Here is a 13968-nt window from a genome sequence, read left to right on the forward strand (position 1 = left end):
ATATCGTTCTAACGTAAATTCACTTTTTACGTCGCGCTGTGTCGTGTCGGTTCTGTCGCGAAACTTCGACAAGTCATAACTTCTTCGTTATAACTCGGATTTCAGCGTTCTTTATATGCACGGAAACCTTGTAACATATACTATAACTTAATTAAGATTATTCCTTCAAAATAATCTTCCATCAAAAAGTCATTTTTGGCGCTTAACGTCTCTAATTGACTAGCCCGGATCTACGGGCGTTACAGTTCTAAATAACGTAAGACGTGACTTGGCGGCAATGTCAAGCCTCAAGCTTTTCCGAGCCTTGGCGAGTCACATCATTTGTAAGGTGTGACTTAAGGCGGAAAATTTGTATATAATTCATATTTTTATATGTATTTTCAACTATTATTTATTTTTATATACATATATGAGTTAATGCGGCGTTTTGGTAAAGTTTAGCGGCACATACAAACCTTTGAGCCATGGCGCGTCGTGGTGGAGCCACGAAGAGCTTTTTAGAACATTACTTTTGATCCATTTAAATTGGAAATAATATATAAATAATAAAATTAAGTAATTAAGTTTAGAAAACTTAACTTGGATAATTAGGGGTTATTTAGAGATCACATACATACTTGAGGTGGATACTTTACCATATAGCACATGTCCCTTTATCATGACATTGTACTTTGATTTGTGTTCTATGTGCTATATTACATGTATTCACTTGTTTAATCTATTATATGTAATCTTTGTTGCATCCATATCGCAAGTGTTTTAAAATATGAACACTAGAATGACTTGAATATCTATTTACGATGATCATGAACGGATACACATTAGGTAGTATTAGGTTTGTGGTGTATGGACACTATAATGACTTGGATATCTATTTACAATGAACGATATTGTGAACATCATTCTAGAAAGTCCTTAGCACGCGGGTTAGACCTTACAAACCCTTCTCATATATACATAGTACTACAATGTGGTGTTATGGTGATGAGGCATTGGTGTTAGGGTATGTGTTTTGTGCTAACTTCCTATAACATGCTTCATTTAACATCATGTCTTATAGTCAAAGAGAGACCCTTAAGATAAACAAAGGAACAAAAAAATATGAATATATTTAGGGGAATTTACGCCCAATTATCTTTTCAAAACAAAGTTTTTCCAGTTACTCACCATTTTTGTGAAGATATGAATGAAGTTTAGATTTTTGTTTAGTTTTTTAGAAGAAAAAGGGTTATAACCTTTCTTTGAAATGTGTTTTTTCCATTTTTTTTTTATCTAACTCGATATTATTTATTACTTATTAGGCCTTTTCATGTCTATCTATTATTTTGACATGTACTCAGGTTAGTATCAATTTCATAGTGACTTTGTAGATTGATGAGTTGGATGATACCATAGAAGACTATATACATGTTATGTTTGGAATAGTTAAATACTTTGCTTTTTTTTTTTAATTGTTATGCCCTTATATACTCTTCTACGATATACTTATTGGTTTTTAGACACCTTTTCAGAACTTTTAATCTACAATGGTTTTTAAACTATTTTTAATGAGTTTCAAAATAGATATTTCAAACTACCCATATATGGGATGTTTCCAAAAAGAAGTGTTATACTTTTTCACCTCTTATTATATGAGGGGATATAATCCGGGTTGAAGTTGGACCATCTTTCGGCTATCTTATTCGATAATGAGATGCTATTAAAAGACAATCTCCAAATAAACTAGTAAGCCAAATTTTACTTTGTGCGATTTTGGTTAATATTATTGAAGTCAAATAACTTATTAAACTGAACCATACAAACCGATGACCAATTAAATCAACCAAATAACACATGTATCGGCATATATTCGAATTCCTTAAGTTCTTCACCTAGTTTAAGTTGTCTTTTCCAGCCCCAAAACCATTAAATGAGCTAACATTTGAGGTTATCTCACTTTGTAAAATTAAACAAATTTTGGAAGACTCTAGTACAAACAATCTCGAGGTCCAGAGATATTTAGGGGAATTTGTAGCCAAATTATATTTTCAATACCGTTATTCACCACTCTTGTGAATAGATCGTTTAAGGAAATGCCCACACTATCTATATCCTAAATGTTTTTTTTTGAGATATTATACAAAGTTCCATGGATGTTCTTTTGGCATGGAGACAATTTTCGTGGCCGCTAATTTTTTGAATCGCCCAAACGACATTGGACCAAAGCACGTCATCTTCAAATTTCAACATCCACTACCACTTGACTAAAAATCATTGTTACCAACTTCTAATCTACACTTATCGTTTCTTGGGGTTCTTGGGGATGATGGGCATGCTGAACCTTCTTTACTGAAGTGGGACGACCTCCAAAAGAGCTCGAGCTAACCAAAAGTTCTGTTTATTTCGTAATTTTTAATAATGAAACACTATTTTTTTTGTAAAGTCCATAAAGACCTTAAGGGGGTGTTTGATTAAGTTTATGATTTTTTATAAGCACTTTTTAACTTATAACTTATAAGCTAATAAGTTAGGGAATAGTTACTTATAGATTTTGATTTATTTCTGGCATAATACATTGATAAATTATCTCTATCCAAACATTTATTGTAATTTATACCGGAACCGGTAATAAATTAAAAAATGAGTTTAAATAAGTTTAACCAAACACCTACTAAATATGTCAAAATGTAAAGAAATCTTAATATTTTCAAGGAACCTCATTTTTATAAAAAATTGATGTTTAAACTCTAAGCAAAAACACACCAAAATATTTTAGAACATTTCAAACATGTAATTTCGGACCATTCACCCTTGATTTGAATTTAAAATCTAAAAATCATAAAACCCCGTCAAAAATCCAAACTACAAAAATACACAAATTTCAATTTTTTCATATATTTGGGGCCAAGTTCTTTTGTGAGGAGCCCTATGTTGAAAAGTTTGGATCCCCATTTTTGTTCCCCAAATACAAACCTGTCACGTCCATTTCTTCCTCGCTTGACTTCAGGTCAAAAATACCAAGAATCATCAAAATTCGGTCCATCGGATCTTTCTTTATTCCTTATTCAATTACTGAAGTCATTTTCAATCTCAATCACACAACAAATTTGCATAGACATGCTTTTTCGATTTTGTTTCGAATTATTAGCCAAAGAAATGCGCAATTTCCCTCGCTTCTTGTGAGTTGTGATCCATCGTCATTTTTAAAAATCATCTTCTGTAGATTTCGTTTGTTTTTGTTCTCCGTTAAGAATTTGGGTTTCGGGTCGGAGGAGAATTGGCTGATTGGTTTAATTAGGGTTTTTGGTGATTTCTTGATTGATTTTCTGAGATGAATAACTATGGACGCGGAGGAGGAAGATATCCACCGGGAATTGGGCGTGGCGGTGGTGGCAATTATCAGGGAAACACCAACCCTAGTTTCCAGCAACAGAGAAATTATCAACAACAGTATGCACAGAGGAATCCGATACAAAACCAACAGTTTCAACAGCAACAACAACAGCAACAACAGTGGTTAAGAAGAAACTCATTGGGAAACCATTCAAGCGCCACGGTTGAAGTGGAAAAGACCATGCAGTCAGAAGGGAATGATTCTAGGTACAATTCACCGGCTCATGATTATTATCGTTTTATTTTTGCATTAATGTTTCCTCAGCTATCGCTTCAAGTCTAAATCCATCAATAAAGTTACCAACATTACCAAAGCCATAAACTCATAAAATAATATTTCCTTGTATCAAAATACTCTAACAAGACACAACAATCTCATGAATAAAAGCTGTCTTTCGATCAGTAATCTTCTATAACCTCAGAATATCTGTTCAATTCGGAAATTAGTTTTAGGCTAGAAGCCTCCTAAGTGGGTGAAGGGTTTATAACTAGCAACATCATTCTAAAATGTCTGATAGAAACGTCCCCAACATCATTTTTTCCCAAAGTACTTGATATACAAAGTAATTTCGTATTTACCTTTTCCTTATTATAGAAAAATGAGTGTTGTAAGTTGTAACTTTCTCCAAGAATTAGTTAGGAAAGTACCATAAAAATCTTTCTCATGATTTTCTTCAAATATAACCTTACTCATGATTAGTTATAAAACCACTGCATTAACCTTTACCCTCAAAAACTTTCTAAACTGATAATACGTCTTTTCCTGCAAATTGTTATAAATCATTAATGACAACTTTCCCCATTGTATCATGCAACTCACTCTAAACATAGAGTATACTTCAGTGTGATTTCCTATCAAACATCATACATAGCATGTAAATCGTCATGTATGCATGCAACCCATGCAAATCCTTTCCAAAATAGTGACTCGTTATGCATAAACGATGTTATCTTTGATAAATCATGCAACATCCACTTTTCTTTAAAGTGTTGGAACATCAATAAACAACCACCAAAAGTTCGTAAATCCTTTTTCTCCATTTGCACATTCAAACTTCATATAAAATGATATTAACCATTATTCAATCTACTTTAAATCCTCAGATAACATGATTGTATGGAATGCATATAACATCAAACCCATAGAACCTAAGATTGGAAAGCACAGTTCCCAAGATTATTCATACTAATAATTATTATTATTCATTTATTTGCCTCTCATAGCTCCCAAGATTGGAAAGCACAGTTAAGACTCCCACCAGCAGACACTCGATACAAAACAGAGGTATGCTTTCATATATGTCATCATTTTGCAAAGTTTGTATATAGATGAATTATGCATTTTGCCTCTTGTATATGGGCATATATAGGATATGATTTTTTTTTTTTTTTTAAATCTACAAAATACAAATCTGTTATTCAGTTTTAAATTGTTGTTTTTCAGGATGTAACAGCCACTAAAGGAAATGAGTTTGAAGACTACTTTCTTAAGCGTGATCTTCTTATGGGGATATATGAAAAGGGTTTTGAAAGGCCTTCTCCAGTTCAAGAGGAAAGTATTCCAATTGCTCTCACTGGAAGCGATATTCTTGCAAGAGCTAAAAATGGGACAGGAAAAACAGCCGCCTTTTGCATTCCTGCTTTAGAAAAAATCGATCAAGATAAAAATGTTATTCAAGGTTTCTATAACACATTAACTCTTCAGATGACATAACGCAGTTTGGAGATCTCTAAGTTTTATTTATTTATTTATTTATTCTGTGGCAGTTGTTATACTTGTTCCAACACGAGAATTAGCTCTTCAGACATCACAAGTCTGCAAAGAACTTGGAAAACACTTAAATATTCAAGTAATGGTTACGACAGGTGGAACCAGTTTAAAAGATGACATAATGAGATTGTATCAACCCGTTCATTTGCTTGTTGGTACCCCTGGAAGGATTCTAGATCTTACCAAAAAAGGAATCTGTATTTTGAAAGATTGTGCAATGCTTGTCATGGATGAGGTATGAATTCACATCCTTTGGTGCTAATGGGACACACAATAAACTTGGAACAATTTGGGAGTGAATATTATTTCATTTGTGAAAAAGACGTAAATGCCCCCCTTTTCTTTTTTTATTAATCTGTGTTGTGTAGGCGGATAAGCTGTTGTCGCAGGAGTTCCAGCCTTCGATCGAGCAGCTGATTCAGTTTATGGCACCAAATCGCCAAATTTTAATGTTTTCAGCAACTTTTCCGGTGACTGTTAAAGATTTTAGAGATAGATACTTAAGGAATCCGTATGTTATCAACCTCATGGATGAGCTCACTCTTAAGGGAATCACACAGTTTTATGCTTTTGTTGAGGAAAGACAGAAAGTTCACTGCCTTAACACTCTTTTCTCTAAGGTTCTCATTACACCTCATGGTTTCTAAATCAACCATCTCATTTTGACGTATGTTAGGCGAAAAGTTCTGAAAGAAAAAATAAATGATAAAAGTGTTGTTTCTTTTTGCAGCTTCAAATCAACCAATCAATCATTTTCTGCAATTCTGTGAATCGGGTGGAGCTTTTGGCGAAGAAGATTACTGAACTTGGTTATTCTTGTTTCTACATTCATGCAAAAATGCTTCAAGATCATCGGAATAGGGTTTTTCATGATTTCCGTAATGGTGCATGCAGGAATCTTGTTTGTACTGGTATGACTTTGAATGTATCATCATCTCTCTGTGATTGGCATAATGAATGCAGTAATCCAAAGAGGGAATGGAATTGATCATTCCGTTCCACTATTATACCAAAGATACCCTATTAATGAAGCAATCAGTCATCATTCTCACTTGCATTTCCTTTGGGTTTTTTTTTTCAGATTTATTTACAAGGGGTATTGATATACAAGCAGTAAATGTTGTTATCAATTTTGACTTCCCAAGAAATTCAGAAACATATTTACACAGAGTATGATCAAATAAAAATCTATTTCATACTTCTTGACATGACATGACATAACAAGTTGTGCTGTGTTTGGTATGCATTGGACTAGGACTAACATCATGATATGACATGACCAAAATTGCAATTTTTTCGTCACATCAAACTTGCTTTTGATATCTTGTCTGTGCAAAAGACGAAAATGCCCTTGTCATCCTCATCATCATTAATAACTAACACTAGAGAGCTTATTTGCATTTTTTTTCAATATGTATATGTATAGGTTGGTCGATCTGGGAGATTTGGACACCTTGGATTAGCTGTAAATCTAATCACATATGAAGATCGCTTCAATTTGTATGCATACTGTTCTTTTCTTTATATGTGACAAAAGACGTTAATGCCCTTCTGATCCTTTTAATCTAAAACAGCCCTAGAAGGCTTGTTGGGTTCTGTCCCTTGTAAAAAAAAAGATGGGAATGCCGTCCTCGTCCTTCATTTGTTTCAAAGGGCATTTTCGTCATTTGATGGATTAGTTTTGTTGTTTTGTCTTTTAGGTATAGGATTGAACAAGAGCTTGGAACTGAGATTAAGCAAATTCCTCCATTCATTGATCAAGCTATTTATTGTCGTTGATTGACTCAACTAATTGGAGTCTTGAGGTCTTGATATATGGTCAACATGGGTATCTATATCTAGGTGGTGAGTATTCTAAATGTATATATATTGAAAGTACAACAAGGATCTTTTTGTCATTTTGCCACCTTAAAAATTTATAAAGAATGATATAAGTAACTGTTTTTATTCTTTTTAATAAATCTTTTTTTTTTTTGGTTTACTTTTATAGAATGTGGAGGGGCAAGCGATATGAAGACACAGTCACAGTTGTTTCTTTAAGAAATCCATCATCTTGAAACTAGAATGCCTTATCGGAAACCTTTGATTGTTTTTAAATGGAAGATTTAGGTCATTTTTCTTTAAAAAGAATCCATCATATTCACTAGCAATCTTGGTTGCAAAAAAGTTATGTTTTGAGTTCTTTGGTGGTTTTTTAGGGTGGGCAATATGGTTGACTCTATACCAATATAAAAATAAATAATTCATTTTCACAATTTTATTAATAGGACATTTGTGCATATAATGATTTAAATACAAACTCTGGTGAAGTTCATACAACTCCTTAATTCTTCTCCAACAAAATCTATTTTTTTTTAAATGTTTAACAGTTTTCGGGTTTAGGGACTCCTTTCACAAACTTTCAGCTTCAAATACTGTGTTTTCTACAGGGTTGAATAAATAATATTAAATCCGTTTGTTTGAGTAACGCAGGAAAATACATTTTATTGGTTAAAGATTCTAGTTTGTTAAAAGTCTCATGTATAGACCAGCCTCATAATCCCAGAACTTTAATTAAGACAATAATTGGTACCCATCCATAACATATCTCATGGGGGTGTCTTTGTTACCTTCTGTGTTGGAACCATAACCATATTGACAATACATGCAACTAGAGGTGCATAAAGGGAGAATCCGATCCAATCAGCTTTGGCTTACATCACTCAAAATCCAACCTGAATTAGGCCAAAATCCAAATCCATTTCTAATCGGACCTCAAACCGGTTTGATATGATTTTCTTTTTGTGGTTTTACCGAATTTTTGGATGGATTTGGATTCAGTTTTTAGTAAAATTTTCGTATGTATTTATGTTCTTAAAAAAACATTATGAATGATCCTATTTAAGTTTTCATTTGATCCTCTCTCTCTTTTTATATATATATATATATATATATATATATATATATATATATATATATATATATATATATATATATATATATATATATACCCTCTTCCTTTGTTTGTACTTAATATACCATCGAATTTGTTGTTTATGTTCATCATAACCCTTTGATCGGTTATCACAGGTCAAAAGCCGGTCAAAAAGGTTATTGTGAACACAAACAACAAGTTCAATGGTATGTTGAATATAAAAAAAGGAAAATGACCAAATGAGTACAAACGTAAAAGTTAATTACCCTCAAGAGTCATTTTCCCATTTAAAAAAGACTGCGCCATGCGTGTTTGTATCGAGAAAAATAGTGCCTCGCATAATAATCTACAACAAATGTGCTAATTTATAAAGAATTAAATTTTAAAAACTTTGATTTTTTTTAAAGAAAAAAAAGTTATGGGCAAAAAACGGTAGAAGTTTGATTATGTTCGTTTATTTAATAAATAAATGAACATGAACACAAATTCTTGTTTGTTTAGTTAAATAAATGAAATGAATAATAGTCTTGTTCGTTCAATTATGTTCGTTAACGTTCGTTTATATTGCTCGTTTATGTTCGTTCATTGAAGTACCTTTTATGTTTTTATATGTTCATATTTGTAAACAAATGAAATGAATAATAGTTTTGTTCGTTCAATAATGTTCGTTAACGTTCGTTTATATTGTTCGTTTATGTTCGTTCATTTAAGTACCTTTTATGTTTTTATATGTTCATATTTGTTTGATTACATTAGTATATTATACGCTTTTTTTATGTTCATATATGTTTGTTTATCTGCATTCGTTTATGTTACTTTAGCATATTTATGAGCATGAACAAACAAACATGAACAATGTTATGAGCCAAATCTGTGACATCCCAATTTCACGGCCAGAAAAGATCGATTTTTTTATGTTTTATTTGAAAATCAGAGTATCATTTCGAAGAAATATGTTGCGGAGTTTGTTCCCAAAAATATGATAAAGATATTATCAAATCATTTCCAAATAAATGTATTTTAATTATATTAAAAACGTTGGGATGTCATTGTTAATACAGTACATAAACATAAACAAATATAGTACATACCTTACAAATATCTATTATTCTAATGACCTATAATCCATAGATCTTTCATCATATCAACACTCAAGTGCTCTTTTGCCACTACATGTAATACAAAAAACTGAGTGTGTCAAGTTTGGAAGCCTGGTGAGCAGACAAGGTTTTCAACCCACAATAATTAAGTTCTTTAATTTCATCAAATCATTCAACCTGATTACCCATTCTCGTTATCCTCACTTTTTGTCCCTAAGACATCTAATTTAAGGGACCTAGCTTAAGGATTATCATCGGGAAGACAATACTGCTAAGGGGATTCCTCAGCAATATATGCCAGTAAGGCAATCATGATGGGGATGGAGTACACCGACTGAATACATCGTTCACAAACACCTACAAGTTGCGAGCATGCTAGCGTTCCACTAGACTGTCTAGAATAGTCCGTAGTCGTCATCTATACTCCGCTAGATGACTAAATCAGCTTAAACATCGAGGTCTCTCATTATTTATTTCATCATCTATATAATTTACCCATCTTTACCCATCATAATTATAGGTATAAAATACATATATAGTTTAAATCGAATAAAATATGTATATTTTGTACATTTAGCATAGATATCAAAAACACAGATAATATGCACACATAACACGTAATTTATAGTAAATACTTCGTATCTATGTGTAAGATGAAATTAAATATGCACTTGTTAAAGTGATGACTCGAAATTCGAACAGCGCTTCGCTTCTAACAATTTTCTTTTCCTCCGACGAAACCTTATATTATCATTACTAGATTTTAGTATAATATTTAGTGCGACTAATTATTAATCTAGATTTATCATTAACTTAAAGTCTACTTTCATGATCTATCAATTAAGGAACAACCAAGTAGGATCATATAGGAGGTAGGGTCCGTTTGGTAATACGTAATATACTATTTTGGAAAGCCCACTTGTAACATCCCGACTCCCAGGTATAATATTTATATAATTTTCATGATTTTGACTAAGTAACTCGACGAGTTGGAGGCCCCAACTCGTCGAGTAAAGAAGGATTTGGCCGCGTGGGTTTTACAACCAACTCGGCGAGTTGGAGGGACTAACTCGATGAGTTGGTGTTGTGAGAGGAAACCCTAATTTTCCGGGGTTGTGTCCTATTTAAAGGACCTTAAGTCCTCATTTCCGCCTCCTATGTCACCTTACTCCCCTGTGTAAAACCCTAATCGTTCAGATTGATTTAAGAGAGAAAGAATAGCTAACTTTGGGCATTTTAGTGCATCTTTAGAAGAGAAGAGAAGAGTATCAAGGCTTAGAACGAGAAGGGACTATTGGATCCAGTGTTTATCCATACTTAGCTTTTGTTTGAAGGTAAAAGTCACCACCTTGCTTATTATTTTGCCTAGATCTCGTGTTTAGGAAGTTTTAGGGCTTTTTCCATCTTTCCTTAAGACTTTGAGTATTTTGAGCTTGCCAAGAGATTGAGACCACAAATCCGGACCTTATGAGGTCCCTTAAGCCCAAAAGTCCAAGCTCTATCAAGCTAGAGGAGAGCTTTTATGCTTGGGACTCTAAATGGAACTTGTTGTGGCATTTCAAGCCCTAAGTGCCATGCATGGACGTAAAGCTTGCAGCTTTACGTGGTATCTTAGCCTTGGGAGTCTAGATATAGAGTTTGGGGTTGTAACTCTGCCTTAAAACGTTTGAATGAGAAAACAGACTTAAGAGACTCGACGTGTTGATGAGCCAACTCGATGAGTCGGTTAGGGTTTCCCCCGACGAGTCTGGACATGTGTAACTCGACGAGTTGATGAGACAAATCAACGAGGTAAGTTGGATTTTTGCGACATTGTTGAAGAAACGAAAGAACTCGTCGAGTTACATAGATGCACTCGACGGGTAGGGTCAACATGGACTGTTGGCTCGAGTGCTGAATTCTGTTGACTTTTAGGGTTTGGTCAAGACTGGGTTTATGGAGACCATGGGAGGGGTAAAATGATCTTTTACCCATCCCAAGAGTTAGAGAGAGAGGATTGCTTGGTTTATTTAGAGTTGTGATTTTAAGTGTTAATTAGAGATCCTTGTGATATATAGGTAGGGATTAGACCGTTTGAGGGGTACAAGATTTCTTTGCTTACTTACTAGGTGAGTCTTCTCACTATCCTTACCATGAGTGGTTACTTTGAGTGGCCGGAGGGTCTTGTATGCTATTTATTGAGCATTATGGTATCCTGCATTATGACTTTGTGATTTATGTTGTGTATTATGCTGACCTTTACTGAGTTAGGACCGAAGGGTCCACCCGAGTTGTGGGACCGAAGGGTTCCACAGGGACACATCGACCAGAGGGTCTTATTTGAGATATAGCCATGATAGGCTAATGAGTTATGTGTGGTATTTTAGGGAACTCACTAAGCTTTGTGTTTACTGTGTTATGTGATATATGTTTTAGGTACTTCTCAAGATCGCGGGAAGGCGCCATCTTGATTGTACACACGAGATGGAGTTATGTTTTTGAGGATCCTAGGTTTCATGGTTGTCAAAATCGCAATCCTAATCGTAGGATCGTACGATCCTACGATCCTAGGTATGAAAAATGATCCGGATCGTAAAATGATCGTATTTGGGGTAGGATCGTAAGATCGTAGGTAGGATCATAGAATCGAGATCCGATCCGATCCTACCTTCCCTTGATTTTTTTTGTAAATTTATTTTTTTACCACTTTATGTCTTTTACCCTTTACCAAATTACCATTTATCATTTTGTATTGTGGTTTATGACTAATATTTTCAAGTTTTTTTAACTTTTGAATGAAAAATTTAATGATCTTGCAAACTCAAAAACGATCCTAGGTAAGATCACGATCTTGACAACCTTGCTAGGTTTTATTCAAACAATTATGAATATGTTTTTTTGATAATTTGACATTTTAGGGATTTTGTGACATGTTTTGATGAGATTTATGTGATTTTAAAAATGAAAATTTGTTTGAAAATTTACGGCATTACAAGTTGGTATCAGAGCCTTGGTTTGAGGGATTCGGATATACTCTCGGGTATGTCTAGACTCAAACTGAGGATTTGAGAAAAAATTTCAAAGAAACGATTTTTCTAAAATGAGGAAGAATTTTAAGAGAAAAAAACGAGTTGGAGCAGTGTGTACAACTAGTCAGAGCCTGAACGGTGATTTCCTAAAATACCCTTATTTATTTGTGTTATGAGATATTCATGAGATATTTGGGATACATTCTAGAGGATAGGCTAGGTATTTCATATTTTAGGGATAGATTTGTCTAATTTGTGATGCTTTAGCCTAGGAGATGCTATTGATCGATGTTATTTGTTATCTGCCTTGAGTATGTGCTGAGTAAGAGTATCTAACAGGAATCACTTACAACAGTTCTGAGTCGAGGGATAATCTAGGAGAGATACCTAGATGAGCAAATAAGGGTCTACTGAGAGTAGTCTGATATTCGTGAGAGATAGAATACTTGTGAATTTAGTATAAGAATGGAGGTAATTCAAATAATATAATTTTATCCCTAAAGTATGTTGTTACTTTTGTGATTTATAGTTCTAGGGTTTCATCCACAATGGTTTATTGTAATTCTTTATATGAAGCAGGTAATAGGTATGAATCCTACATTTTTTTCCTTTTAATTTTAGGGTTAATTTGTAATTTACTAAAATTTTGGGTTCAATAAAATCTTGGAGGGAATAATGACCATACAAGAGAGGTGGAACAAATGGTGTTGAGACTTGAAAGGCAGAAGAAGGGGTATTTTCAAACTATATATGATAGAAAGGATGAAAAATAAATAACATTGTACTCACGATTTTTTTATTGTACTATTTCTATATTTTGTTATTATGCAATGATTCATATCAAGCAACGGGTTGCAATAAGGTATCATTTTAATATTAAAAAAAACAACATAACAATGTTTGAAATAACCTGTTTTGGCATTTTAAATGGGAAGCGTTTCCGAAAATGACATGTTTGTTAAGATGTAGTAAACTATTTTTGCAAAAAAAATCGCTTTTAGAAACTAATTTTTAAAAAGACAATTCGCATCGGTTGTTTGGCGCGGGTAAACGGCGTGTGTGTGTGTGTGTGTGTGTGTGTGTGTGTATATATATATATATATATATATATATATATGAAAAAACATCATAAATTGTAACGTCCGTCTCTCGAGGCATTAATTATTTAATTTTTTTCTTAAATTATAGTTGGGCCTAGTATGGAAGAAAAAGAGTATTGGATTTGGAATTATGCACTTGGGCCAAGTATTGGGCAGCCCATAAGACGTATGCTAGGCGTAGCCTGGACGTACGTGGGGGGTAATGGACTAGGATGGAAGCGGGGACGTGCACACTTACGCGCAGCGTACCACTAGGTACATGCAGCGTAAGTGAGCAGATAAGAAAACCCTAATCCAAGGGTTTAAGACCTAAATAAACCCCATTATAGCCTCCCTATGGATTCTTACCAGCCTCCTCACCCCCATAGAAACCCTAATACGTCCTTACTTTCTCTTTTGTGTAATTTTGCTCCTTGTGAGAGTTTTTAGTGAGAAGGAAGTTGTGAAGAAGGAAAGCAAAGGTTGGAGAAGAAGATTGAGCTCAGAGATCTGGACTCGACTCACTCTTTGTCACCAAAAGAAGGTATAAAGCACCGAACTTTCTTCCTCATATGCTAGATCTAGAGTTATTGAAGTTTTGGACCTTTTTAGGTCCAAAGGTTGGACCTTGATCATGGAGTTTTGTTTTGAGCTTGGGATTGCCATCCTTGGAGCTCAAAGCACCTCATTAGCAATAAAGTTTCGATCTTGGAGGTTTTCATGA

At 33.9% G+C, this 13968-nt stretch overlaps 1 protein-coding gene across 1 annotated transcript; it reads left to right on the forward strand.

Moving 5' to 3' along the window:
* The first annotated feature begins 2888 nt into the window (after nucleotides 1-2888).
* LOC145037840 (DEAD-box ATP-dependent RNA helicase 8-like) lies at nucleotides 2889-7398 on the forward strand. Its single transcript, XM_078986580.1, has 10 exons — nucleotides 2889-3579; nucleotides 4597-4657; nucleotides 4817-5051; nucleotides 5140-5378; nucleotides 5512-5763; nucleotides 5874-6054; nucleotides 6225-6313; nucleotides 6570-6643; nucleotides 6844-6988; nucleotides 7134-7398. Exons 1-9 carry the CDS (start codon nucleotides 3311-3313, stop codon nucleotides 6920-6922), a joined length of 1479 nt encoding a protein of 492 aa, XP_078842706.1. The 5' UTR covers nucleotides 2889-3310; the 3' UTR covers nucleotides 6923-6988; nucleotides 7134-7398.
* The last annotated feature ends 6570 nt before the right edge of the window (nucleotides 7399-13968 follow it).

The sequence above is a fragment of the Lactuca saligna genome, chromosome 3 (assembly GCF_052625555.1).
Source record: "Lactuca saligna cultivar CGN05327 chromosome 3, ASM5262555v1, whole genome shotgun sequence".
Taxonomy (NCBI): domain Eukaryota; kingdom Viridiplantae; phylum Streptophyta; class Magnoliopsida; order Asterales; family Asteraceae; genus Lactuca; species Lactuca saligna.

Bases quoted from the DNA above. Each gene is read 5' to 3' on its own strand.
- LOC145037840 (XM_078986580.1), top strand. From the start codon at position 3,311: ATGAATAACTATGGACGCGGAGGAGGAAGATATCCACCGGGAATTGGG. The intron at 5,764-5,873 runs GTTCTCATTACA...TTCTTTTTGCAG, and splicing joins TTAACACTCTTTTCTCTAAG to CTTCAAATCAACCAATCAAT. The intron at 6,644-6,843 runs GTATGCATACTG...TTTGTCTTTTAG, and splicing joins TATGAAGATCGCTTCAATTT to GTATAGGATTGAACAAGAGC.